Source organism: Sardina pilchardus, chromosome 21 (genome assembly GCF_963854185.1).
Source record: "Sardina pilchardus chromosome 21, fSarPil1.1, whole genome shotgun sequence".
NCBI classification, from domain to species: Eukaryota; Metazoa; Chordata; class Actinopteri; order Clupeiformes; family Clupeidae; genus Sardina; species Sardina pilchardus.
Genome location: NC_085014.1, coordinates 19120641 through 19148526, shown reverse-complemented (window position 1 = coordinate 19148526; position 27886 = coordinate 19120641). Strand labels below are relative to the sequence as shown.

The 27886-nt window shown below is 41.4% G+C and overlaps 2 protein-coding genes across 2 annotated transcripts; both read right to left on the bottom strand.

Annotated features, from left to right (window-relative positions):
* Nucleotides 1–19017: 19017 nt before the first annotated feature.
* On the bottom strand, nt 19018–21233 carry LOC134068576 (uncharacterized). The gene is made up of 3 exons (XM_062524259.1): nt 20974–21233; nt 19415–19711; nt 19018–19217 (listed from the first exon to the last, which is right to left on the bottom strand). The coding sequence occupies exons 1-3, from the start codon at nt 21152–21154 to the stop codon at nt 19018–19020; spliced, it is 678 nt and encodes a 225-aa protein (XP_062380243.1). The 5' UTR covers nt 21155–21233.
* A 2468-nt stretch (nt 21234–23701) lies between these two features.
* Nucleotides 23702–27490, bottom strand: LOC134069325 (uncharacterized). Its single transcript, XM_062525283.1, has 4 exons — nt 27329–27490; nt 24862–25158; nt 24415–24553; nt 23702–24233 (listed from the first exon to the last, which is right to left on the bottom strand). The coding sequence occupies exons 1-4, from the start codon at nt 27483–27485 to the stop codon at nt 24209–24211; spliced, it is 618 nt and encodes a 205-aa protein (XP_062381267.1). The 5' UTR covers nt 27486–27490; the 3' UTR covers nt 23702–24208.
* Between the last annotated feature and the right edge of the window lie 396 nt (nt 27491–27886).

Genomic DNA, 27886 nt, shown 5'->3' with positions numbered 1-27886 from the left:
GTGTTTTTCATGTGTTTGGTTATTGCACGATTGGCGTAGTTGATAAACAAGCCTATTGCCGTTTATCTTAAGCCAACAGAGTCCCTCTGTTATATGCGGTTGCGTTATCCGCCCGAAACCTTCTTTATATGCGTCGTGGCAGTGAGCTCTCTTAATTATTATAAGGGGCAAATTGTTACAGTGGTGGCCAGTACGGGGATCTGGATAATTAGTTTTTGCAACTGCTGTTAATATTTGGGCTATTATTTTGTACATATTGGGTGAATTGTTGGTTCCGTGAATTGTTGCTTTTGCTGAATGAACGTGTTGATAGGGCAAGCTAAGTCGCTAGGCCATTGAAAACACTGATATATCCTTTCTGCATTACTTACACATTTGTGACTTTATTAGAGTGCATTCAGTATATTGCATTGCATTACATTACATTACATTACAGTATTATTACATCATAGTGCATTCACATCAGTTCATTACATTTCCCTGCACTGTTGTTTCACACTTGAGCTGTGTTCGAAATGCTCACTCGTTCACTATATAGTGCACTATATAGTGAATCAGCCATTTTGTAGTGGTGTTCGAAATTTAACTGAAATGTCCGTTCACTACTTTCGTTCCCTACAAATTCGTCGCGCGACATGCCTAAATGTAGGGCACAGAAGATGTACACTACCTGAATCAACATAGACCACAATGCATTGCGGACCATCCCGATTCCCGCGAAAAGTCAAATGAGCCGTCTGCCTCCCAGCTGACATACAGATGATATCGCCAGCCCAGCTGATAACATGGACGCCGGTATGCTCTACAAATGTAAGTGATGTTTTGTTGTTGATGGTTAGCCTAATATAAAGTTAAGTTAATTAATTAATGCTTGTGTAACCAGTTGAGTCAGACTGTAGTCATCGAAATATTATGTTAATTAACGTTAGGATTGATTTAGGCTAGCCTACATTACGTTTTGGTAAAGTTAACGCTATGTTATTACCTCAGTTTGACTTGCGTTAAGCTAGGCTATAACGTCAACGTTAGCTGAATATACTTTGTTAACCCCTCATATTAAATTGTAATGTCACAACAACGTTATCATCCTACAAGCTAAAGTTAGTTATAGGCTATTTAAACGTCGTCACCAACTTATTATTTTAATAACTATTTTGACCACGGGCTTTTAAGTTTCATGTCTAACGTTACAAACCTTAACTTAACCATGAAAAGAACGTGGCCACACACAACGCCAATGTAAACCTTTTCATCTACGCTTCTCGGATGTCAGTAGCCTAATTTGATTATTAAGACGACGTTAGATGACGACGGGATCAGTGAATGAACACCATGATGAACACACGTACTGTAACATGCCCTACTGGCATAGCGTCCGGGGCTCGTCAATGCCCCAGTGCTACAGAGATTGATAGTTTTGTAGCACAATCACCGAAACAAATGGTAATTCAGAGCAAAGTGAACAAATATAGAACCGATTAGGCAATAACAACCTAGCCTACATTTAAATGTATTTGAAGTACATAACTTTTCTGATTAATAAGATGTATGTTTGCTCAGGGACTGATGAGGACGTTAGTCGCCTCATCAATTTGAGGAGGAGCAAGGAGAGGCTATTCTCGGGAAGGAGAAATGCTGCCCAGCATGGATGGGAGTAAGTTGTTTAAGCATTTAAACCCAAGCCTGCCTAAAGTATTGTATACACATACTGTCCTCAGTTGGGCAATACTGCCCAGCATGGATGGGAGTAAGTTGTTGTAAATAGATACATCAAATACATAATTGAACCCACAAAAAAAGACAAGAATTTTAACCAAGTGATATTCATGTGAGATTATGGTAAAAATGTTTTTGAAGGGTTATCCTGAAGGAGATGGGGCTGGATGCCGTGGTCTCCCCTGCCAGGGCAGGAAAAAAGTGGGAGAACCTCAAAAAAACCTACAAAGTAAGCAGTTTGTTTCAATATTTTGTGACAAATTCATGACAAATGCGTACGCCCTAAAACAGGCGTACGCTTATTTCCATGCAGCTATTCTCGCTGGATCAGAAAGTTGAAGAGTTTAATAAATGGAATATCTCGAACATAACACTTTTCCGGCACATGTGTAGCCTATTTGCTGTAATGTATACTAATGTATACTATTATGTTGACATATTTGATGGCTTAGAATAGCCATATAGGAGATGATCACTTTCTCTTTGGCAACCGCAACATTCATAAATGATATTTTTTCAATTATTGTCAATGGGCAAATGGCAGTGTTGTATGGTTTTGTAATGAATGTATTTGTAGTATGATAAAAAAAAAAAAAAGTTACAGAATCAATTCCCTAACTGTGACCACATTGAATGTTACAGGAGCTCAAAAAGCCCCCCACGGGAGTGAGCACCGAGTCAGGGGAAACCACTGCAGGCACCTGGAAGTGGTACAGTTTGATGGACGAAGTGATGGGGGACAAACCCTCCATCAGCCCCCCAGTCCTCATCACTTCGTCAGGAGGAGACCACTTTCAGGTGTCTGCAGTGGCTTCCCCTGAGCCCAGACGCCCAGAGGCAGAGGCAGAGGCAGAGGCAGAGGAAGAGGAAGAAGCAACGCCGAGGAAGAGGGCAGGGAAGAGGAAGGTGGACCCTGTCCTAGACTTCCTGGAGAGGGATGCGGAGAGAGCAGAGGAGCGGGCCAGAAGGGATGAAGAGCGGGAGGGCAGGCTCCTCAGCATCCTGGAGAGATTGGTGGAGAAGTTGTGATTTTGTGATTTTTTAAATTTTTCAATTATATTTTACTATTATTTATTTTGTGTTTAATTAATTAATAAATTATCTTCAATTACATTTTCAGTATTATCACTGTAGACTTGCTTTGCTTAAAGTAGAAACTCTGAAAACACTGTTTCATACACTAAAATAACGTTGGGGGTAAAAATATATTTTTAATTCAGGCATAATCATGCCCCTCTGGAGCAACAGCCTGGATGGGACCCATCACCGCAGCTGCCAGTTGCCTCCTCACTTCCTCCCCACTGGGATCCAACTGCTGTTGGGGAGGCTGGTCTTGATTGTCGTCCCTCACCATCACCACCTCCTCCAAGGGCAAGTCCTCCAGGTCCATTGCAATGTTGTGCAAAATTGCACAACATGCAATGACCACTGGCGCAAAGGTGGGCTTGACCTCCAGGGCTTTTAAGAAGATGGTCCTCCAGCGGGTCTTCAAGATGCCGAAGGCCCGTTCAATTATTGAACGGGCCTTGGCGTGATGCTGATTGAACCGCCTGTCAATTTCTCTCACCACTGGTTCACGGTAGGGTGTTATCAAGGATGGCGTGCAGGGATACCCACCGTCCCCAAGGATAAGGTAACCCTGTGGGGGGTACAGTTTGTCCGCAAAAATGGGGCTGTTCCTGTACACCCGGGCGTCATGGACTGACCCTGGGTAGCCAACACATATGTCCAGGAACAGCCCCTTGCTGTTGCACACCGCCTGCAGCTGCACTGAAAAAAACAGTTTCCTGTTTAAATAGCAGGCCTGATTCTGTGATGGTGGCTTGATCCTGACTTGGCAGCCATCAATGGCTCCCACAACCTTGGAAAAGGCTGGGGAACGTGCCAGCTGAGCAAAACCATCGCCGATGGTGTCCAGGTCCATGGCATGGGGGAGGGAGATTATTCGCTCCTTGAGCCTAAGGATGTTCCCTGAGACGCGGTGGATTATGTCATGAATTGTTGTGCGTGGCATAGCAAAGACCCTTGACACCACTCTATAGGAGGTGGCACTGGCGAGCCAGAACAGGAAGACCAAGACCTCCAGTTCAAGGCCCCAGCCAGAACACCGTTGCTCATTGTGGCGCAAGAGCGCAATCAGCCTCATGGTGGTGGGTCTGCTCAGACGAAAATCTGTTTTCAGGTCGGAGGTCCCGTCGAAAAACAATTGGAGCAGGGGGACCTGTTCGTTCCTTACACAGTATCTTGCCGGCTCCGGCTGTAATAGGCACCAAATAAAGTGTCACTTCTAAACTACTTCAGTGTGTTTTATTTTTGTAATACTTAAGTTCATATATCGTAGTTAACTGCTTAAATAACACAATTAAACTTAAATAATAAGTAAGATAGAAATGTTTTGTGTACAACACTGGAAATATAAAGGTTGTCGACACCTCATTGCATGCCAATTAAAAATATATTTTCTGCAAGCCAATTGCATTTGAAAGGTTACTGGCTCCCCTTGTCTACAGGGAGATCATGAAAAATAGGTGAGAACTCTGATCACAATGTAAAAGATTGTTTTACTTCTGAAAGGCAAAGACTGATGTGGGACAACTTTACGAACACATTTGCCTAACTGTTGTTCCTATGGCTCCACCTTGTGGTTGTTTTAAAAAGGTATGTAAGCTATGAAAATCGTTAAATCCATTTCATTGCAAGACACTGGCTCGTGAGACTGCAGTAGCCTAACGTACGTTTTATTTGATCGTTTTTTAAATATATTTAAAGTATATATATATATATAGTAATTGAATGGCAAAGGGTGTCGACATACTTTCTAGAAAAGACCAAGCAAACAGCAGCTATTAATTGAATGAAATCGCCTCGCCAAGAGGGGCGCTAGCATAAACATTAACAGTAACTCTTCTATAGCAAATGTGATATTTACCCTTGCCATATGGTTAACATTATGTCTGGCGAGTAAAATACGAAGACGTCTCGCTCTTGCAGTGTCATTCTTTCGTCTCCTTTGTCTGAGCGACAACACTTTGATTAAGAGAGTCACAACTAATGCCTGAATAGGATCCATTTTAACGTACAGTAAGTAGCCTAAGTGTGCTAAGTTAGCGTTAAGACCAGTAAAGATCTATAGATGCACGCGAGCCTATGGAAGTTTTAAAACGTATTATAACGGCCTAGGCTTTACCTTAGGATTGCCTAACATTTCGTGGGCCAACACAGCAACGTAATGCAACCCCCGTTTAATAATTTAATAATTGTTGTAGGCTACCCACGTAAAGTTAGGGTGTACACAGACGTATAACACAGTTTTATTTATATTCACATATATTCAAATATTATTGCAATGCAGTTGAGAAATCCCAGCCTGTTTACTCATCCAAAAACAGCAATGTTGTTGTCCATGGCTTTACACGTGTGCTCGCGTTTGCGTTTGTTTATGCGACAGAGAACTGATGAAAATCCGGCGCATGAATTTGTGGCAGCAGTAACATCCCGAGTGTCCGAAATTAATAATCGCCAGGCCCACTTGTCCCCTAGGTAGCCCCCTACATAGCCCCCCTATAGAGTTAACACTATATAGTGAACGAGTGAGTGAGTGAACGAGTGAACATTTCGAACACAGCTTTACAATGTCCCACCAGCAGGGGCCACAGGAGGGTAGTAGTACTGGTGACACAAGCCCACTGATTGTTCTAGCCGAAAATCCAGTCCCACCTGGCAATGTTAACCGCTTCCAGCACGTCACTACTAGGCACAATCGAAGTGGAGTCTCTGAAATAGCCACCAAATTAGAAAGCCTGTATCTTGACAGTGAGGAAGATGATGATGAGGCTGAGGTGACTGATGAAATGGCAGAACAGCTTCAGGAGCTTCAGCACAACATGGAGGCTTTAGAAAATCGACTCAAAGCAGCCGTAGACAGCACTCTCAACAGAGAAGATGGTCTGAGAGCTGCTATTGAAGCAGCAGTGCAGCAGGCCGCAGACTATGTTGATGAGAAGATGCTGAGGTTTGACCAGGCTATTGTTGCTTGCTTGGAGCGCAGGGACAAACAATGGAAGGAGGAATTGAAAAGGTCTATCAGCAGACAACGTGCATCCTGGGGGCCCGCGGCCTTCTCCACCCCTGCAACCTTCGTGCCCATCACACCTGTTCCAGCAGAGGGTGATACCACCATTACACATGTGCACACAGCCAAGGCCAAACCACCCATCAAAATGGAGTTTCCCAAGTTTGGGGAGTCAAGAGGCTCAAAAGATGTCACTGATTTCATTGATCAGTGTGAAAATTTCTTCACGCTGCGTCCACTGTCGGACATTGAGCTCATTGGCACCATCAACTCTGTTTTAAAGGGGCCGGCACGGAGCTGGTGGGTAGCTGCTCGTGGCAAGATCACCAACTGGGCTGAGTTCAAGAGTGCTTTCCTTGAAGCCTTCCTGCCCTCTGACTATCCTTCTGAGATGGAGGATCAGATCCGAACGAGTGTCCAAGCACCTACACAGTGCCTGAGGGACTTTGCCTATGACCACCGCGCACTTTGTCTGAAATGGCATCCTGAGATGCCTGAAGATGAGCTTGTGCGGCGTATCCTCAGTGCATGCAACCCAAAGCTGGCTAGTGGCTTGCGCGGCATAGTGTCCACTGTGGAACAGCTGGTGAAAGTCGGCTCTTTGATTGAGAAGGACTGGAGCAACTCAAAGGACTACTGGAGCCGCGTCCAACAAAATAGTCCCTCAGAGCGCACTCAGAAGAAGAACTGGCGTGACAAGAAGACTGACCAGGGACAGAGCCGGGGGCCAAGCGCTGACCTTGCCTCTGTGCTGGGTGCTCCAACTCTTTTGGTGGTGCCTGTGGCGATCCGTGGCTCGAAGGGTGATGCTGTCTTGGACACAGGCTGCACATACTCTTTGATGTGCAGAACATTGTGGAACAATATCAAGAAGACGGGTGAGACTTTGTGTGAAGAACGTCAAAAGTTCGTCATGGCCAATGGACAAGAGAGTAAGGCCATAGGAAGAGCTACCCTGCTGCTCACTCTCAATGATGCCCACTACACTGTGAACGTGTACATTCTTGAGGATAACCAGCTGTGCATGCCTCTTCTGTTAGGCCTAGACTACATGCGCATAAGCCAACTCACCCTGAAGCCACACCTTGGGAAATATGTAATGCCGGGAGGAAAAGAACACTGGTTTCTCCACAAATCCCGTGATGCGCTGGGGTGGAGGCACCCGGAACCTTCAGCCTACTTCTATGCAGCTGTGATTGAGGACTCCAGCAATGACCCGCCTTCAACTCCACTCCTCGAGGCTCAACCTGAGGTGGTCAGGCCACTGCTGCGAAGATGGTCCTCAGTTTGGACAGAGTCCACTGGTATTACCAGTGTCTTTAAGCACAACATCTGGACGACTGACGAACTGCCTGTACGGAAGAGAGCTTATCGTGTGTCACCGCAGAAGCAAGTAGTCATTGACGAGCATATTGACAAGATGTTGAAAAATGGCATCATTCAGCCCTCTTCATCTGCTTGGGCCTCCCCGGTGGTCTTAGTCCCAAAGAAAGACGGGTCACTCCGCTTTTGTGTGGACTATAGGGGGCTCAATTCGAAGACCCATCATGACGCCTATCCAATGCCACTCGTTCATGAAATCCTGGAGTCCATGCAGGGGGCCACATGCTTCAGCTCATTGGATCTCCAGAGTGGCTATTGGCAAGTTGCCATGGCTGAAGACAGCAAAATGAAGACCGCCATGATCACCCATCGTGGTCTCTTTCAGTTCAAAGTTATGCCTTTCGGTTTACGTAACGCCGGCGCCACCTTCCAGCGGCTTATGGAAACTGTCCTAGGAAGTTTAAAAGGCAATATTTGTTTTGTTTATATTGACGACATCATAATTTTTTCAAAGACACACCAACAACACCTCCTTGACCTTGATGCGGTATTTCAGAAACTGCATCAAGCCAATCTGACGCTCAATGTCAAAAAAATGCCATCTTTTCAAGTCCGAGTTGACCTTTCTAGGGCACATTGTCTCAGCAAGGGGCGTCGAAGTGGATCCAGCCAAGGTTGAAGCGGTCATGACATATCCAGCACCCACTGACCTCAAAAGCCTCCAGAGGTTCTTGGGGTTAGTGGGCTGGTATCACAAGTTCCTCCCAAGACTCGCGGATATCGCAACGCCGCTCAACAACCTCAAGAAAAAAGCCGTCTCCTGGGAATGGTCTGCTCAGTGCCAAGACGCTTTTCAACACCTCAAAGCCCTCTTGCAGTCACCACCGGTGCTCGCTCAGCCAAGGATGCACATGCCATTTGAAGTGCATTGTGATGCCAGCGACGTGGGCCTAGGCGCAGTCCTGATCCAGTCCATTGAGGGCGCAGAGCAGGTTATAGCCTACGCCTCAAGAGTTCTCCACCGCCCAGACCACTGCAAGGCACTCCTTCTCTGAAGTAGAGTACCTCAGTTCAGGACCATGGAGAGCTCTTGAGGCGTAGGCTATAACCTGCTCTGCGCCCTCAATGGACTGGATCAGGACTGCGCCTAGGCCCACGTCGCTGGCATCACAATGCACTTCAAATGGCATGTGCATCCTTGGCTGAGCGAGCACCGGTGGTGACTGCAAGAGGGCTTTGAGGTGTTGAAAAGCGTCTTGGCACTGAGCAGACCATTCCCAGGAGACGGCTTTTTTCTTGAGGTTGTTGAGCGGCGTTGCGATATCCGCGAGTCTTGGGAGGAACTTGTGATACCAGCCCACTAACCCCAAGAACCTCTGGAGGCTTTTGAGGTCAGTGGGTGCTGGATATGTCATGACCGCTTCAACCTTGGCTGGATCCACTTCGACGCCCCTTGCTGAGACAATGTGCCCTAGAAAGGTCAACTCGGACTTGAAAAGATGGCATTTTTTTGACATTGAGCGTCAGATTGGCTTGATGCAGTTTCTGAAATACCGCATCAAGGTCAAGGAGGTGTTGTTGGTGTGTCTTTGAAAAAATTATGATGTCGTCAATATAAACAAAACAAATATTGCCTTTTAAACTTCCTAGGACAGTTTCCATAAGCCGCTGGAAGGTGGCGCCGGCGTTACGTAAACCGAAAGGCATAACTTTGAACTGAAAGAGACCACGATGGGTGATCATGGCGGTCTTCATTTTGCTGTCTTCAGCCATGGCAACTTGCCAATAGCCACTCTGGAGATCCAATGAGCTGAAGCATGTGGCCCCCTGCATGGACTCCAGGATTTCATGAACGAGTGGCATTGGATAGGCGTCATGATGGGTCTTCGAATTGAGCCCCCTATAGTCCACACAAAAGCGGAGTGACCCGTCTTTCTTTGGGACTAAGACCACCGGGGAGGCCCAAGCAGATGAAGAGGGCTGAATGATGCCATTTTTCAACATCTTGTCAATATGCTCGTCAATGACTACTTGCTTCTGCGGTGACACACGATAAGCTCTCTTCCGTACAGGCAGTTCGTCAGTCGTCCAGATGTTGTGCTTAAAGACACTGGTAATACCAGTGGACTCTGTCCAAACTGAGGACCATCTTCGCAGCAGTGGCCTGACCACCTCAGGTTGAGCCTCGAGGAGTGGAGTTGAAGGCGGGTCATTGCTGGAGTCCTCAATCACAGCTGCATAGAAGTAGGCTGAAGGTTCCGGGTGCCTCCACCCCAGCGCATCACGGGATTTGTGGAGAAACCAGTGTTCTTTTCCTCCCGGCATTACATATTTCCCAAGGTGTGGCTTCAGGGTGAGTTGGCTTATGCGCATGTAGTCTAGGCCTAACAGAAGAGGCATGCACAGCTGGTTATCCTCAAGAATGTACACGTTCACAGTGTAGTGGGCATCATTGAGAGTGAGCAGCAGGGTAGCTCTTCCTATGGCCTTACTCTCTTGTCCATTGGCCATGACGAACTTTTGACGTTCTTCACACAAAGTCTCACCCGTCTTCTTGATATTGTTCCACAATGTTCTGCACATCAAAGAGTATGTGCAGCCTGTGTCCAAGACAGCATCACCCTTCGAGCCACGGATCGCCACAGGCACCACCAAAAGAGTTGGAGCACCCAGCACAGAGGCAAGGTCAGCGCTTGGCCCCCGGCTCTGTCCCTGGTCAGTCTTCTTGTCACGCCAGTTCTTCTTCTGAGTGCGCTCTGAGGGACTATTTTGTTGGACGCGGCTCCAGTAGTCCTTTGAGTTGCTCCAGTCCTTCTCAATCAAAGAGCCGACTTTCACCAGCTGTTCCACAGTGGACGCCATTATCTAGAAGGGGACACATTTGATGTGTTCACAGACCACAGTGCTCTGGCCTGGGCATTTAACTGCCCCAAGACAACGTCTCGGCTCACTAGGTGGACGCTACGGCTGCAAGCATTTTCCTTCAGAGTCCATTATAAGAAGGGCTGTTCCAATGTTGTGCCAGATGCGCTGTCCCGTGCACCTCAACCTGGAGACCAACTGTCTGAAGCAGGTGACATGGCTGTGGCTGTGTCAAAATCCTATTGGTCCAGCTTGCCTAGCTCCTTGGAAGATATTGAGAAGGCTCAAAACAGTGATGCCCGGTGCCAAGAGCTCTTTCAGTCCATCTCAGAGCCTACACCTGGCCGAATTCACTATCAGCTCCAGCAAGGTGTGCTCTATCGGGGCGTGCCCTCCAAGTATGGTGGTTTTAACTACCAGCTCGTCGTTCCAGCTGGGATGATTAATGAATTTTTAGCATACTTCCATGACAGCCCGTTTGGTGGACATTTGGGAAGGATGAAGACTCTTCTCAAAATTCTGGAGGTGGCATGGTGGCCTGACATTAGAAGAGAGGTGTGGAGCCATGTTCGTGCTTGCCAGAAGTGCCAACAGTACAAGGCTTCAAATATCAAACCTGCTGGTCTGCTCCAGTCAACTGAGGTCAAGGCACCGGGTGAGATGATCGGTGTGGACTTCATGGGACCTTTCCCATTCAGCAGAGGCCGTAATTCCATTCTCATGGTCGTCGTCTACTTCTGCAAGTGGGTGGAGCTTTTCGCTTTGAAGGATGCCAAGACCCCAAAGGTGTGTCAGATCTTGAAGAATGACATCTTCACCCGTTGGGGAGTGCCAGCCTTTCTGGTTTCTGACCGCGGTCCACAATTCACAAGCCAGCTGTTGGCTAGCCTCTGTGGATCCTGGGGCGTGACTCAGAAGCTCACCACAGCGTACCACCCTCAGACCAATCTGACTGAGCGGGTCAATAGAACTTTGAGGCCCATGATGGCATCCTATGTCGAAGACCACCATCAAGATTGGGACCGATGGCTGCCTGAGTTCCGCATGGCCATCAACACAGCAGTCCACGAAACCACTGGCGCGGCCCCTGCTGTGTTAGCTCTTGGTCGTAACATCAAAGGTCCCCTAGAGCGTCTCATCCACAAATCTCCTGTTCCTGGAACACCTGCATATCATACACTACACGCACACACACAACTCATGAAAGAGGTTGAAAGACATGTCAGTGTAGCCAAGGCCAGACAAGCTAGGTACTATAATGCACGGCGCAAAGATGTACACTTTGCAGCCGGTGACCTGGTCTGGATTGGGTCACACCCGTTGTCTAAAGCCTCTGCACAGTTCTCTGCCAAGCTTGCACCCAGATGGTCAGGGCCTGTTAAGGTAGAGAAAAAATTGGGTCCCATAAATTACCGTGTTCGTTGGTTGACTGATAAAGTGAAGGTGGATAATGTAAATGTGGTAAACATGAAGCCCTACTACGGTCCCGATATGCCGCTGGCTGGGGGGGGGGGAATGTAAAGATTGCCACAAATCACCTTTTTTACATGGTTGCATAAATGTTGTTAAAATGAAAATGTATGTCCTGTTGCTTTGACTTTTCAAATGACAGCGCCATGTATGTAAATTTTGTGTCAGCTGACAGTGGGACGCGCGTTTTGGGCACGAATGAATGGGTTTGCCCTTAGTTTAAATGGTGGCGCGGTGAGTGCGCGCGAGAGACTTTTTGTTACCTGAATTGAGCCGGCTGGTAAGAAAGTTACGCGGTTAGAAGATTCCTGTGAGCTGCATTGCCGTGACCCTTTTCCTTGTGGATTATTCGTCATTGGATTACAGCAAGATCTGGATACCTTTCCCTTCTGACATTCGCGTATGTTGAGATTGCGTTTCACATCCGTGTTGGAGCGACTACTCAACGGACTGTAAGATAAGCATCGTTTTCATTCTTTGGAGATCTCGTTTACGTTTTGGAACAGTCGGAATCTAATGCTTATTGTTTGGACTTATGGACATTGAACTTTGGGGGGTGTGGGTCTATATTTCACGAAGCTTTGTGTCTTCAATTAAGTGTCGGGCCTGCAGCTCAGCGCGTTCGTTGCGCGCTAGGTGGCCACGAAGTCATTGATTGTTTGTGACACAATACAGCGCATATTCACGTAATTGTTTTGTGTTTTTCATGTGTTTGGTTATTGCACGATTGGCGTAGTTGATAAACAAGCCTATTGCCGTTTATCTTAAGCCAACAGAGTCCCTCTGTTATATGCGGTTGCGTTATCCGCCCGAAACCTTCTTTATATGCGTCGTGGCAGTGAGCTCTCTTAATTATTATAAGGGGCAAATTGTTACAAAGTGACAAGAAAATTTGACTTAATTTAAGATGACATTTAAGATTTAAGATATCATCTTAAAACAGCAGTTTATGCTTATAACAACTTATGTAACAACTTTAAATACACGTAATCTAGACTTGTCACAAGCTGTGGTACTGTGGCGCAACAGGTAACAGCATTAGTACCTTGTACTTGTCCAACTACCCACGAGGACCCGGTTCGAATCTCACCTGCGGTCATGTCCGAATCTCTCCCCAACTCTTTCACTCACCTACCCTTTCTGTCTATCTTCATTGTCCTATCTAAAGGCAAAAAGTCCAGAACATATTCTTCCAAAAAAAAAGGGATATAATCTGAGACTGTTTAAATTTAAGTAACCTCATTTTACAACCAGCATTTTATGCTTATAGGCTATTAAGTATATTTTACTTATTTTGGGGATGTAAAAATTATATTTATAAGTAATCTTAAAAACAGCAATTTCAGCTTATGTTAAGTTTCCAAATACCTCTGTAGACATGCTTATTGCTAGATTTTTTTTTTATTTATCTTAATTCACAAAATCTCGTCAAGTGAAATTATCTTACTGCATGGACAGAACATTTCACTTGTTTTGAGTACCTTTTACCTCAGATTTAGTGTTTTTATCTTGGTTTTAGACACCCTTTTTTGCAGTGTTTAACAATTAAGTTTCACAAAATGTCAGATATGATCTCAACAAACACACCATTTATAATTGAAAACAGTAATCAATTACATTTGCAATGTAATTTTCCCTGAACTGAATGTATGTGAGATTCAACACATTCTTCCTGTTATGTGACATGTGAATTTGTTTTGAATTGCCATGAATTGAATTCCACTTCCTGTCATTCCAATTCCAATTCAAATTCAACTTCCTGTCGGGTGGGGCCAATTCAATTCAAATTCCAACTCATGAATTGAATGGAGGCAAATTCTAAAATTCGGAATTGTGCACAAGCCTGGATGATGTGGGGCTATTTTAATTCCAAAGGCCAAGGGAACTTTATCAGGATGCATAATATCCTGGATCCATGAAATAGCTGGCCTTTAAAAATTAAAATCTGCCTGCCCCTATGTTAACCCTATATGTTAAATTCCCATAGGGTTACATAGGGGGTGAAATACTTCCTTCCCTTAGCATTTAAGGAAAACATTTATTTATTTACGATACATTCTTCAATCACAAAGAAAATTGGTGTCCTTGGCGGTTTGATTTTTACTCATTTTTTTTATTTAAGGCATTAAGATCAATTGTCAAATTATGATTTTATATTCCTGTTTTAGCATGGTATCAAATACATGTGCTCCACACTGTATGTACTGTAATTGTTATGTGTGTGTGGGGGGCTTATTCTTCACAGAAAATGAGCCAAGGGCTATGAGTCTGAGTTAGCATAATTGTTTTCTTCTAGTTAACATGGGAAATGGGACCCACACCTTACAAGGGTTAATAGAAACTTCGACCATTTGCATTTGTGCTTTGTTGAATTTTTGCAAATACTGTAGTCTATCTCTTTTATTTTGCGCAACACTGTAATGGAAACTCAGCTTGTGCAGATAATGAACAACCACAAGAACAGCATGTACGAATTGTTGAAAATAGCTTTGGCGTATGCTGTTTGACCATACTGCTTTAGAAAGAGAATTGAAAAATGCAGCCAGCCACAACTGTGGTTACACTCATTACACAGACTGCAGACATCTTTCCATTGTGCACTCTCTATTTATACTGCTTCAGTTGAGGGCCAGTAAAAAGCTCAGTACAGTACGTACACACCTATGGGGCTTTTCCATGGTATCAGCACTACTCGATTTTGGTACCGGATATTTGATTTCCACTGCAAGTACCCCCGTCGACTTGAGCTGATACCATGCAGTGAAAAGCCCCACTAGATCTATTATTTGGTAAGAGAAAGATCTGGTGTAGATGCACAGGTCACTTGTGGTTAGCGACGAGCTAACCGTTGATGCAGAGCAAAGATTCTATAGAGCAGAGCAAGATGGATCAGTTAATATTTAGGATTCCCACGGTAGCCAGCGTCTGTGACGACACCTGATCTTACCAAAATGGCGCTCATGGAGACATACAGTAGAACGTACTTCAACATATCGTATTATATGGTGCCTCCAGCACTTTAAATAAGCACATTTTCAGAAATTCTGCCTAGACTATGTTCAGCCTCTGATCCATCTTGCCCTGTTCTAGAATATTTGATGTACAGTGTAAGTAAGGGATAACGGCCGACGAGGTGACCGGTTCGATGGAAATAATGGCTAGGTGGAGGTCTAGAACTCCGGCGACGTGCGAAGCACGGAGACGGAGTTACAGTACCTCCGCCGTGCCATTATTTCCATCGAACCGGTCGACCTCGAAGGCCGTTATCCCGCTTATCTCCCGTTTGTATTCATAACCTGTATATTTAGAACATAGTTTTATTCCACCGTTGCGTCCGTTAACATCGCTAAAACTGTCTTGACTGTGGGACTACTTTCCGCCACATATCAACTTTCTACTTGCAGGACAAAACTGCCGTTACTAGTTCTTAAATGGATGGTTGCTACAGTATGGCCAAAGGCCAGTCGTTAGTTCTAAATGGCTGGTTGCTACGGCCAAAAGCCAGTCGTTAGTTCTATCTCTCCCGTTGTCAAGCGGCCATATCCCAGGATTCTGATTAACTTTAACTTTGAAAGATCGCTACTTTTATAGCCTACATGGCATCCAACTAGCTACAATCCACCTCCGTCGTATGCTACAATGTTACTATGGTTCTGCACGTCTGTATTTCAGCTTGGATGCTACGTGACAGTTCATTTAAACTTCGCAACGAGTTTGGCGAATTAATATTCAAGTGTGTTACGGGAACTACTTCAAAGGTAGCAGGTTATACAAAGTTAATGGCCACCCCATCAGCCAATCAGAGAAGAGAATTCCATTGTTGAGGGAGATAAAAGGACGATAATAGAAGCACCAGCACTAAACTCTGAGCGTGGTAAACAAAATATATTTCTGGAGGTAAAAGCCTAAGTAAGAACCAAACCAGATTTTATTCAAATCTACACACCTACAGTATGGCTACTGGAAAATGTAAGGTTCATGTACTGTATCAATGTTATTCTAAGATATTAAAAACATTGTTGTTTTAGAATTTTCGAATGAAAGGGACGATAATTGGTGTTGTCACATTAATAATAATAATCCATAATAATAATTCATAATCATTAAATACATTGCATTTAAAGCCCATTTAATGGCAACAAACGTCACTTCAATAAACATAAATACAAGTAATATGACAGTATTGCCATAATTACAGCCAGTACAATAATGAAAAACACATCATAGGGAATATAGCTTAAGGAAATGTGCTCAGGTTACGGTTAAAGTCAACGGATTCACCACGGCTACTGTAAAGGGGAAGTGAATTCCAGGGCTTAGGGACAGTGTGACTGTATCTCCATGGTGTTGAAGTTCATGTTTGGTGTATTGAGTGGACCTTCTGAGGAGGGGGGCAGTGACTGGGCACGGGTGCAGTTCTCCAGCAAGGCAGTGAGGTAAGTAGGAGCATGATTATGTTGGACCAACAGAAAGACTATTAAAACACCTGCCGGCAGATTTGCTCTTTATCAAACTTTGTAGTAGGTTTGGAACAATTCAACATGTTTTTTGCTGCTGCCTTTTTAACTATATTTTCAATTAATGTAGGGTTTATGTTACTCACGAATCATAGCATTCTGTCTTTATTTATATTTTACACCAAGTCACTGTTTTTGAAAACAGGGATGTAAGTAAATTTTCTAGAATAATATATCTAGTATAATATATTTTTCACTGCATTTCAGGGTAACCTATTTTTTTTATTTCTAGTAGTAGAGGTGAAGAGGTATGTGATCATGATCAGGTCACATCCATTACATTGTCAAAGCTGTATTTCATTGTGACGTATCAATGTTATGAGAGGCCTCTAAACACCAACAGAGGAGAGAGCAAATGTTGGGACACACATGCACAGCAATGCTATTATCATGTTGCTGATGTGGCTGGTGTGATGATTATTAGATCTAGACAGAATCCTCTGGTGGAGAGAGTTCACATTGTTTCTTCTTTTCTGTGAGAAAGTGGTTAGCGCTGTCTTAAAGACACATAGAATTTTTGTCCACCTGGATAATGTTAATGATAATAATAATAATAATAATAATAATAATAATAATAATGATAATTTATCCTAGACAGAAACATTTTTGGGTCATCAAAATGTTCCTACTACACCATACCCAAAATGGCAGTATCATAACTTTACTCTTGACATAAAATGCAGTATACAGTCTATAAAGCACTGTCAATGGGCTACACATTGTAAAAACAAAATCGCATGGTTGTATTTGTTCATTGAAATAGTATTGAACTATGCTGATAAGCTATCAGCAAAAGTGTTACAGTCTGAAGTTGACGACAGCTGGATTGGGTGAGTGCCCTTACAAACTACCAGCTTGCTCATATGAGAAATGACCCAACTGGATGTTTGGCAGAATAACCGGAAGTTGCCACAATGACAAGAATAGCTTTAGTTTACTCATTCACTGACTTTACTAAACTTTACTTCAAACAGTGTGCATCGGTATTTTGATGGTCACCGGCGCATCTGCTTGCACTCAGCCCTATGAAACAGGTATTCCACTAAACCTTGCTTTGCTAAAACTTAAGCAGAGAATATAGCCTACACGGAATGCACTCATCTATTATTTGAACTCATTGGCAAATTTGAAATTGTTTTCATATGTTTTCATCGGGGTTTGTTTGTATGTTTATCTGTTTATTTGTTTGTTTGTTTATTTGTCTGTTAGCAAGATAACTCAAAGTTATCAATGGATTTCAATGAATTTTTCAGGAAAGGTCTGAAATGACCCAAGGGTAGAAGCCAATACATTTTGGGTGTGATCCAGATCACCGTCTGGATCCAGGAGGCGATTATGTTTTCGCTTAGCGGAGGTCCTTGTCTCGGAATGCTCTCAGTAGCGCAATGTGTTTTAGATATGCTAGCGATTTTTAGATAATGCGCCAGACCCCCCCTTAGTTTATTAATTGCCACACCCCTTGGTGCGATGCTCAATAAAAGAGACGTGCATGGCAAAAAACTTTAGTCTACAATAGGAATAAGCTATCCGTCATGATGATTTCAGACTTTGCACCAGCTTTAGAATATCATGATAGGGCCCAAAGAGACAATCATAGTCTGTCCTGGTGATTCAGGAGGCCTTAGCCCTGGCAGCTAACAAGATGTAAACGGATGTTTACCCTGAAAGTGTCAGTTTGCTGTAGACTTCATCTGTCTGCTGAGTCTCACTAGAGGGAATACATACTGTAGGTGAGACACAGTAAAAAATGGTGAAAATCTGCATAATGGATGATTGGCATATGTGCAAATTCACAAACCTGCTATGAGATTTAGGTTTCTTTTTAGCTGAATGGAGCACAAAAAAATGCATTATTTATAGCTATAAAACATGAGCTAACAGAAAAGGTATGGAATCTGAAAGAGCTCACACCTTTATTACGTGTTGGTTTGCTGTAGACTTCATCTGTCTGCTGAGCCTCACTAGAGAGAAGATAGTGAAAGAGACATAGGAAAAGAAAATAAAAAAGAAGGAAACGTTCATGGTATTTTATGGTATTTTGATTCAAAGGTTCTCAAGACCATTTTCACTTTTACAGTATTCCTCTCACAGACCTGTTGTGCCAGTTATATGGTTCAGACTCACTGTTGCCTGTGAACAGAATATAAACATTAAACATCTATGAATATAGCTGTCAACTCATCAGACCTCATGAAATGTAAAAAAAAAGTAAGTAAGTGAAATATTCACTTTGTGCAAATATTGCTTCACTGTAGTTTGCTTCACTGTAGATTGCCTCTGGTTCCTGAGTTGCCTTTGGTCGTCTGTATTGGAGGAGAGAAGAGAGAGAGAGAAAGAGAGGGAGAGACAGAGAGATGAAAGAGACAACAACAGTCATCATACATTTATGGAGTTCCACATTTGTTTCCCAGATATTGCTTCATCCTGTCATAATGTAAGGATGTGGATGTTGTGAAATGGTGTATATGGATGTTGTGATACAGTGTGTGTAATGATGTGGATGTTGTGATACAGAGTGTGTAATGATGTGGATGTTGTGATATGGTGTAATGATGTGGATGTTGTGATATGGTGCAAAGTGAATTCGCACCGTTTTGCCAGTAAACCTGTTTACAAAAAGAGAGGGGAATGAGTGGCACGAGAGAAACATTTGGCCAGACCCTTACACCCAACAACTTGAACACACACACACACACACACATACACGCACGCATGCACGCATGTACATACAGTTTGATGGAATGAGACATAAGAAACTACAAATTTGACTTCCTTCAATGTCACAATACATCATACTTTCATAAAATCATGCAACATACGCTACCTTGTCTGTGGACATCATTATTTGCTGGATAAACAAGTAAACAATAAAGCAACAGAGATAAAGTGCTGCTTTAAAGGTGTTGCTTTAATATTAATATAATATCACCACATGAGTGATTAAGATTTGTTGATGAAAACATTAATCAACAATAATCAATGTTAATCACAGTATGGCATTATTCTACAAAATAACTGAAATTAATGCAAGGTTGCTTTTTGGTAAATTTATTTTCATCATTTAGATTTGAACAAGAAAATCAACTCATCAGCGGTTGTGATATCAATAGGACTCAAAAACGTACGTCTTTTGTAGAAGCAGGACAGGGCTCCAACAATGCACAGAAAAATGACAGGAATGGTAACCCATATGATCCTTGTCTGAGAAGGGGTGTTTTGAGACGAAGTGTGATTTGATGATGTATTCTTACCCTGCTCTGAAAGAAAAAAAAACAATGGTTCCATGCTATCCTAGTGGGGCTACAGTACATGCCCACCAAGTTTCGTGCACCATAGTCTTTCAGTCTCCCATGAATCCTTGACGGAAACTTGATCCGCCCAATGACCGCTATCTTAATATCTCTAGAAACAGCTTAGACTAAAAAAGTTATATGTGGCATTACTTGTGACATACCTTTGACCTCGATGATGACAGAGTTTTTGAAGATTGTCAAAGTCACTTTACTAAGGAGATGCTTCTTTATTGAGTACACACAGCTGTAATAGCCTGAGTCTTCTTTTCTGACATGTCTGGGTGTAAAACTGGTGTCTCCTTCGTGTGCTGTATTCATTTGGACTCCAGTCTCATTCTTGCAAAGGTAAATATGCGGTCCTTTTTGGGGTTTGGCCTTGAAATTAGTACATTTCACAGACACATTGTCACCCTCAAATACATGAGGTGTGTTTACAAAAATCTGAGCCATCATAAAGTCTGAAACATATGAACAACATATTTTAACATATGAGGATCTTTGTAACACTAAATTGTTGAAATGATCTGACTAAGTTCTCCAAGACTGTAAGTATTAAGGGACAATAATTGACAACAAAAATAACCCTGGAACCATCTGTATCTGTAATGAAGTCCATTATAGGAAACTCAGGAGTTTTAACATTGACCCCACTTTTATGAGAGTACCCAAAGGGTGACACATTAAATGGAGGGTTACTCATTCTACATCATTTTCTTGAATGAAATAAGCTCAAGTCTTAAGTTCACTATAAAATTACAAATATGTGAGATTATTTGTGTTTTTATTAACAGTAAGCAATTAATTTAATACAAAATAAATCCGAATTATTAATAGTCTAAACAACCTTACTGAAAATAGTAGTCATCAATAATGTCTTCTTTTTCTTACTCAGTTTTCTTACCAAAAATCAACCACTATTATGAGAATACAGGTGCAGAACTAATACATCTTTATATTGTGTTTGGCTAACAATAGAGGTGAGCTGTAGAGTTAAGGGGAATCCACGCTATTGCGGATTAACTTTGACCCGAAAATGTTTTTTAAATTATTCCTTAATCGTTTAATCAATTTTCAAATGTTGTAAAAGTTGTTCTTTATTCTACACCTAAACTTGTAATAAAACATGGGGGGAAAAAGATTGAATAAAACTATTATATGTGATTTAGAACTCTGCAGCAATCAATGACTATTTTCAGAACATACACTCCAGGTGCCTCATAGGCTGCTGGGCTACCTGGTGCACGGTGTTGGACACCCCTACTGCAGATCATTAGTATCACAAAAAGGCCCAATCTGACCCTATAGCCACCACCAGTCCAGTGAGTTCAACTGCATACGCCACTATTGCATGGTTGCATTGAAGTCACATATAGCGCCACACATCAATGCAAATGATCAGGACAGGCTGGACTCAAATGTGTTGCATTATAATATATGGATGGCAATTTGCCTAATATTTGACCATCATGTTAGACAGTCCAAACCATAGATATAGGGAAAGGTCAGAGGATGAAGTCTCTGTAGAGACCCATGGTGGACAATTATCTTCAGAGTATTTCCTGAGCTGCGTTTTGTTGCCGGCCCATCCTTATGTATTATGCAGATGGTAAAACTCACTTGTTGTTCCCATTGCTATTGCCTCCCAGAACAACATGAGTTAATCTCATCTGGGGTTTTTGATTAAACAGTATATTTTCAAAGCATGGAAATGTCACATTACCTTTGACTTGGATGAAGATGGAGTTTTTCCCAACACCAGTCACGGTATTAGATGTTTGTTTGTACACACACGTGTAATTCCCAGAGTCTTCTTTTGTAACATTGGGAAGCTGAAATGTACACTCTCTTTTGGCAATAACTGTTTCCATTTTGATTCTGACCCCGTTCTTGCAGAGAAACATGTGTAGCTCAAGCTTACTTGTTGTGCCAAATCTACACTTCAACTCCAAAATGTCCCCCTCTAAAACTTCGTTCAGTCTAGAAAATATTTCAGGTTTTAAATCTGAAATTTAAGGAGAATGCTAAAGGAGAATGCTTCCATGATCCATGAAAATACACATAATAATATACGTTTAGAAAATAATGTAAGTTCATATGATAATATCTGGAAGCAAGTGATAAGATATTAATTAGATAATCAAAATAAATTTCACATACCTGCTGGAGACGATATGTCCAAAGCACATGACATTGCTTTTTTGAAGAAAAACCATTGAAGAAAATTACATATTTGACTTATAACATTTTTTAATTTGCACTTTTTGGTCAAATTAAATTACACTATTCGGTTTTCCATAAATTAAATCTGAAGATATATAACTGAACATGGCCTGAAAATGTGTCATCCAGCAGCCTCACATGACTTATATTTTATTCTATCTTGATTATTTGAGTTTCACTCACCAATAAGGAGTAGGAGCTGCATCGTTGATACATGCAGAGCTGAAGAAGTTGATCTGAGCCCGGGGCCTCACTAAGTAACACTAAAGAGACAAATTTTTCGCCATTAAGGTCTCAGTGAAGTCACCAAGAATAGTACAAACAGGAAGTGGCTTATTTGTAGTGTAGAGTATTTGTTTCATCTATGTTGCAAGGTTGAATTATATGTAACTGACATAGACAGAAAGGGTTGTAAATTATAACTACTCATTTGTAGATTATTTTGTTTTAAAAAAAAAACCCCAGCTGTGCTCTTAGTATACAATAAAGAGAAGCCAGAATGTATAGATAGGCCGAAGAGAAATGTCAAGCTTCTCGTCAAGAGCTGCTGCAAATTTGCGGCAAGGTTATATTATCACATGCAAATGAGATTGATTATCTTAGGGTTAACTTTTAGCAATGTTGCAGGAATGTCACCAGAAGTTCACTCAAAGTTTGGCACGGTTAGCTAAAGTGGCAAATCCCTGGTAAACACATTTGCCACTTGTGCCAAACTTCTTATTGTTGCCCCTTTGCTGGAAGTTTGCCTCTAGAAGCCAACATTGGTAAACGTTTGGCTATATTTTCTAGTTAACTTAAATGTTTGCCATATTACATTATATTACATTTAGCAGGCACTTTTTTCATTCAAAGTGACTGACATTATGTTAATTATTTTACAAGGGATTACATTGTCATTACATTATTAAGTCCCACAAATTATCCTCAAGTTTGCTGCAAACTATATTGTCTTTCATAGGGCCCATTTTTGTCTAGCAGTGCCCCTGATTACAGACAAGTAGAAGCAAGCGTAATATGTCATAACATACGTACTGTATGTCAAAGTGGAGTGAAATTAGCCCTATGAACCTGACGGACGCAAAGTGCGTCAAAAAACGCACGCGTCGTGCCTAACAACGCCCTTAGCCCTTAGCTGTTCGATTATACAGTACAGTATAACCCACGGCCTCTCGGGGCTTATTGCTTAAATAACCAGTCATCTATGATTTGCACCCCCATGGTGAAAAATGAAAATACAATATATATTGCTTTAATTAGATGACATGTTATCAACTGCAACTGCACCACATTTCATGTGTATGATTAACCTGACATCCCCTGGGAGTATGCCAAGTTTTGTGGAATTTCATCCATTGGGGGCTATCAAATAAATGTGTGTATGTGTCTTTAGTGACTATACACATGCAGATGGTGCTATTGAGCGAAGGGTTAAGCATGATCCTGTCACACTCACACACGTATACGCACACACACATCCACAGAGTCAGACGCACACACACACACACACACACACACACACACACACACACACACACACACACACACACACGTATGCACATAACACACGCACAGACACACACACAGTCTTAAAAGCAAACAAACACATGCACGCACTCATTTATACATATGAGCTGCAAGAGTAGCAGATATATGCATATAAATGGCACAAATAGGAGTTACAGGAAAAGTTCACAAGCGTCAATTTATTTTTGTGGAGAGAATTAAATGTGCAGAACTGAGCCGCGGTCATATTGTGTTTGCAGTGCATAGTTTCTCCTAAACCTTTCTAAATGCAGTAATTACATTACACGGCATGTATTTAGGCCTTTCAAAGTCTATTTCCAAATGCGTTGTTAATGTTAGTACTCCCAAGACACACAAATTCTTCTAAGAAATCAATACATCACAAAGTGCTAAAATATGTACACTTATTTACTGACTCACGCAATCTGTTTTATTCTTCGTCTGAGCACAGAATAGTTTTAACTGTACAAAAGTGTCAAAAATATAATATAGAGGGACCAAAGCATGTATTCACGTGTTTTCAAACAACTCATTGATGATAATCGAGGCAGTAACAATGCATTGTATATAATAAACAAAGCATTAACTTGTTATAGTACAGACAGGAAGACCCAATTGCAGTTTACTTCGGAGTTTTTATTTTTCACAGAATTCTCAAAAATCCAACAAAGGAGAGAAGCTCAGGTGTAAATAATCAACAGAAAAGGTAAAGTTCAGAGGATCCAGAAAACAGCAGTTCTCAAAAAGACAAAAAAAAAAAAAAAAACGCTCAGAGGTCACAGTAAAGTAGTCCAGAAAAACTCAATGTTCCACACAAGCAAAAATCTTCACTGTTACAGTTCAAAGTCAATTACAAAAATCTTCAGCCAGTTGGGCAGTTCGAAAGTCCATAACAAAAATCTTCACAAAAACTGGAAGAATCCAACAAGGAAACAAAGAGTTGTTTATGTTGCAATTTTTATTATTATTATTGGGACCAAGATAGTTCTGCCAGGATACGATATATGTGTAATAAACTGATCAGGTGAGATGCTTTTGATAAATATATTATGAACATTTACAGATCTATTTCTTTGAATGCAGAAGATTAAAGTCCTCATGATGCAAACTACATGATTTGTACATGATTTGTACATGATTTGTTAATGTGATCGTGTCAGGATTGTATGGGAATCATTTGCTCCTAGTTGGCATGCACACATGGCACTTCTCTATTTCTTCTTAATGGTGTGTCTTCTTAATAAAGTTTGAAGAAAAATGATTAGATTAAACAAAATTATACAGTATGTATGTTTTCTTACAAAAAACTAAATATTTTCCACAAATAAATGTGAATTGAGCTAAACCTATGATGAAGTAAAGGTTTATGAATGATTATCAAATTACGTTAATCTTTAATAAATGTAGCAATTCCTACCTTTTGCTGCAGAAATTATGAATGATTAGAACGGCCACAGCTGCAATGACCACTCCAACTGAACACAGGAGTCTGATGACATTCACCCACCAGTGATGGACATCCATCTCTATTGAAGCCCTCTCATGATCTGTTAATACTTTTTTTGGGGGGGAATTTTATTTAAATATGGCAAGAATCAGCTAGGTAAGCAATCATCTGCCTCCATGTTGTGAACAGATATATTAACACTGCATAAGAAGAGCTTCAACATTGCCATGTACTTTCTATTCTATTGTGTAACAGATATACTGTCAACAGCCAGGCTGATCAACAAACCCTTCTTAGTCTAAGTGCTACCAAAGTGTTCCTAGAGAATTATTCAATACATGTATCCCAAACATTACAGTGTGGTTCAGGGTCTATTAAAACTGTTTTGGTCAGAATGATTAAGTTATATGACATTACCTGTGACCTGGATGATGACAGAGTTTTTGAAACTTGTCGAAGTCACGCTGCTAGTGACATGTTTCTTCAGTGAGTACACACAGCTGTAATTCCCGGAGTCTTCTTTGCTGACTTGTCTGAGTTTAAAACTGGCTTCCTCTGTCTGTGCTGCAGCCACGCTGACTCCAATCCCATCCTTGCAAAGGTACACATGAAGTATTTTCGGGGTTTTGACATTGAAATGAGTGCATTTCACATCCACGTTGTCACCCTCAAATACATGAGGTGTTTTTACAAATATTTGAGCCATCATAAAGTCTGAAACATATGACAACATATTTTACATATGAGCATCCTTGTAACTTCTGATTGTTGAAAAGGTCAGACTAAGTTCTCCAAGAGTACACTGTAAAAAAGGAAACGTCAGAGCTGTCCAATTTATCAAACCATATTACGTTACAATTACTTGTAACAGTCTAGTTTTGAATGAAACTCAACCTTATCGTATTCAAATAGTTATTCAAATTGAGTAGTAAATTTTTCTAAATTAATCAAGTAAGGTAAGCTTATAGGCCTATACTAGGGGGGAAATGAAAAGAGATTATGTCACATTTACTAAACAACAAAACATCAAATTAAAAGCTCAATGTTATTGAACTGATACATTTTGCCACAGCAATGAACTTATCCAACAGAATCAACATGACGCCCGTAAGTATTGAACCATGCAAAGGAACACATGGGATGTCTTGGTGTCATCATTTCATTGTGCTCTCATGAGCCTTTGCAAGAACACAGAGACAATCATGTTGCTAACAGGAACGTGGCTATGTTCCCACAGCCCTCCACTGTAAAAAAGGAAAAGTCAGGGCTGTCCAATTTATCAAACCATATAACGTTACAATTACATGAAACGGTCTAGTTTTGGATGAAACACATCCTTATTGTGTTTAAATAGTTATTCCAATTGAGTAATCAACATTTTCTAATTGAATCAAGTAAGGTAAACATAGTATATACTATAAGGGACAAATGTTACATTTACTAAGCCATAATAATCATGCTAGTCCAATGTGAAACATTACTGAACCAGTAAGGCAAATAAATACATGACCTTGGTGTCACTATTGCATTGTTTTCCCATACGCCTTTACAAGAACACTGACAAAATCATGCAGCTATAAACACATTTTCACATGAGTTTCTAAAGGAGGACTATGCTTAGACCAGTAGAATTTGGAGTCAAGTTTTATTTTATGTTACGCTTTGAGATAAACCTCCCACCATAAATGTATTAGGTATTGAGCATGCACAAAGTATCAGTGGTTTAATAGCATATGTTTACAACTTCAGTGAACAGTGAATGCTTCTTGAAACTGTGGTCCATATTCAAAGTTGTCCCTTAACATTGATGCTGCAATACTAAGTACATCTGAATACTTTCCGGTACTGCTAGTACACGATTGTGAGATTATATAAATACTTCACATAAATTTCACCTTCAATCAACTTCAGTGAAACTACTCGATCAAATTAGGTTATCACAGCATGAATCAGTTTCGTAAACCTAGACATTTCATTCATGTGCAACGGTTGAACATAGTAAAATGTAATACATCTGAGTTATTCATAGTTTAAACAACCTTACTCAATAATATTAGCCATTAATGTCTTTTTTTCTTGCCTTCCAACATCAACCGTATGAGAATACACTTGCAGAACTAATACATTTTTACATTTTGTTTGGCTACCAGCAAAAGCTAACACGGTTGTAATGTTGAGTGGAGTCCGTGCAGCGGATTAACTTTGACCCCACAATATTTTTTAAATCATTACATTTCTGAATCAGTTTTTGGACATCTAAAAAGTTGTTCTGATCTACACCTAAACTCTTATTAAAACATGAAAACATTCAAAAATTATATTGAAAAAAACACATATGATTTTTGAACTCTACAGTCCGCTACAGTGAGCTACCTGGTGCTCTGTGTTGGAGACCCCTGATGCAGAGGATCACAAAAAGGCCCAATCAATCACTGCTGAGTGACCCTATAGCCACCACCGGTCCAGTGAGTTCAGACTACTCTTAGTCTAAAGATGGAATATGGGCAACATGGCGCATATCTGTAGCCTACTGAAAATGTTCTGTTGAAATTCAGTGGAGATGCACCTAACGAACCAGCACTCAAAATTAACAAGATTAGCGAAGCAGTTCTGGCACCCAAATGGCCAGCTGCGGCACTGATGGTGAACGATTATCTTTGGAACATTTCCTGCTTTTTGTTGCCAGTCCGCTCTTGTATACTATGCTAAGATGCAAGACATTCAGACGGTAGAACCCATTTGTTCCCACTGCTATTGCTTCCCAGAACAACATGCCGTAATCTCATCTGGACCTAACCTGGATATTTTATGTCTTTCTGTTTAGTCTCTGTGCAACTTTTTTGATTAAACACGATATTTTTAAAGCATGAAAATATCACATTACCTGTGACTTGGATGAAGATGGCGTTTTTCTCAACACCAGACACTGTATTAACTGGTTGTTTATCTTCTGAGTACACACAAGTGTAATTCCCAGAGTCTTCTTTCTTCACACCGGGAAGCTTAAATGTACACTCTCTTTCGGCAGTAAGTATTTCCATTCTGATTCCGACTCCATTCTTGCAGAGATACATGTGCAGCTCACCCTTACTTGATTTGTCAAATCTACACTTCAACTCCAAAATGTCCTCCTCTAAAACCTCAGTCCCTCTAGCAAATATTTCAGCAGACCTTAAATCTGAAATGTAAGAAGAAAGCTTCAAAGATCAATGAAAACAGATAATTTATTTTAGAAAATAGTGCAAGTTCATATCATTGATGTGTAAATATGTGCTATTACTGTAAGTGGTATGAACTTACTGGTGTAAACTTACAAAATGTCACATTTACTACCCAGGAGGAAAACAAATATCCAAATATTTTCAATATAAATTAATTCAAAATGAAACCGAAAACGTTGTATATAGCCTTTATATATATTTGCCTGTGACTTGGATGATGC

What these genes read in the sequence shown, in the direction of transcription:
- LOC134068576 (XM_062524259.1), bottom strand. Translation starts at nt 21,154, where the DNA reads ATGTTTCTCTGCAAGAACGGGGTCAGAATCAAAATGGAAACAGTTATT. An exon ending in CATCTTCATCCAAGTCAAAG is followed by an intron (nt 19,712 to 20,973) that starts GTAATGTGACAT and finishes CATATGTTTCAG; the next exon opens with ACTTTATGATGGCTCAGATT. An exon ending in TGTCATCATCGAGGTCAAAG is followed by an intron (nt 19,218 to 19,414) that starts GTATGTCACAAG and finishes TTTTTCTTTCAG; the next exon opens with AGCAGGGTAAGAATACATCA.
- LOC134069325 (XM_062525283.1), bottom strand. Translation starts at nt 27,485, where the DNA reads ATGGAAATACTTACTGCCGAAAGAGAGTGTACATTTAAGCTTCCCGGT. An exon ending in TGTCATCATCCAGGTCACAG is followed by an intron (nt 24,554 to 24,861) that starts GTAATGTCATAT and finishes CCCCAAAAAAAG; the next exon opens with TATTAACAGATCATGAGAGG. An exon ending in CATAATTTCTGCAGCAAAAG is followed by an intron (nt 24,234 to 24,414) that starts GTAGGAATTGCT and finishes AACTTTATTAAG; the next exon opens with AAGACACACCATTAAGAAGA.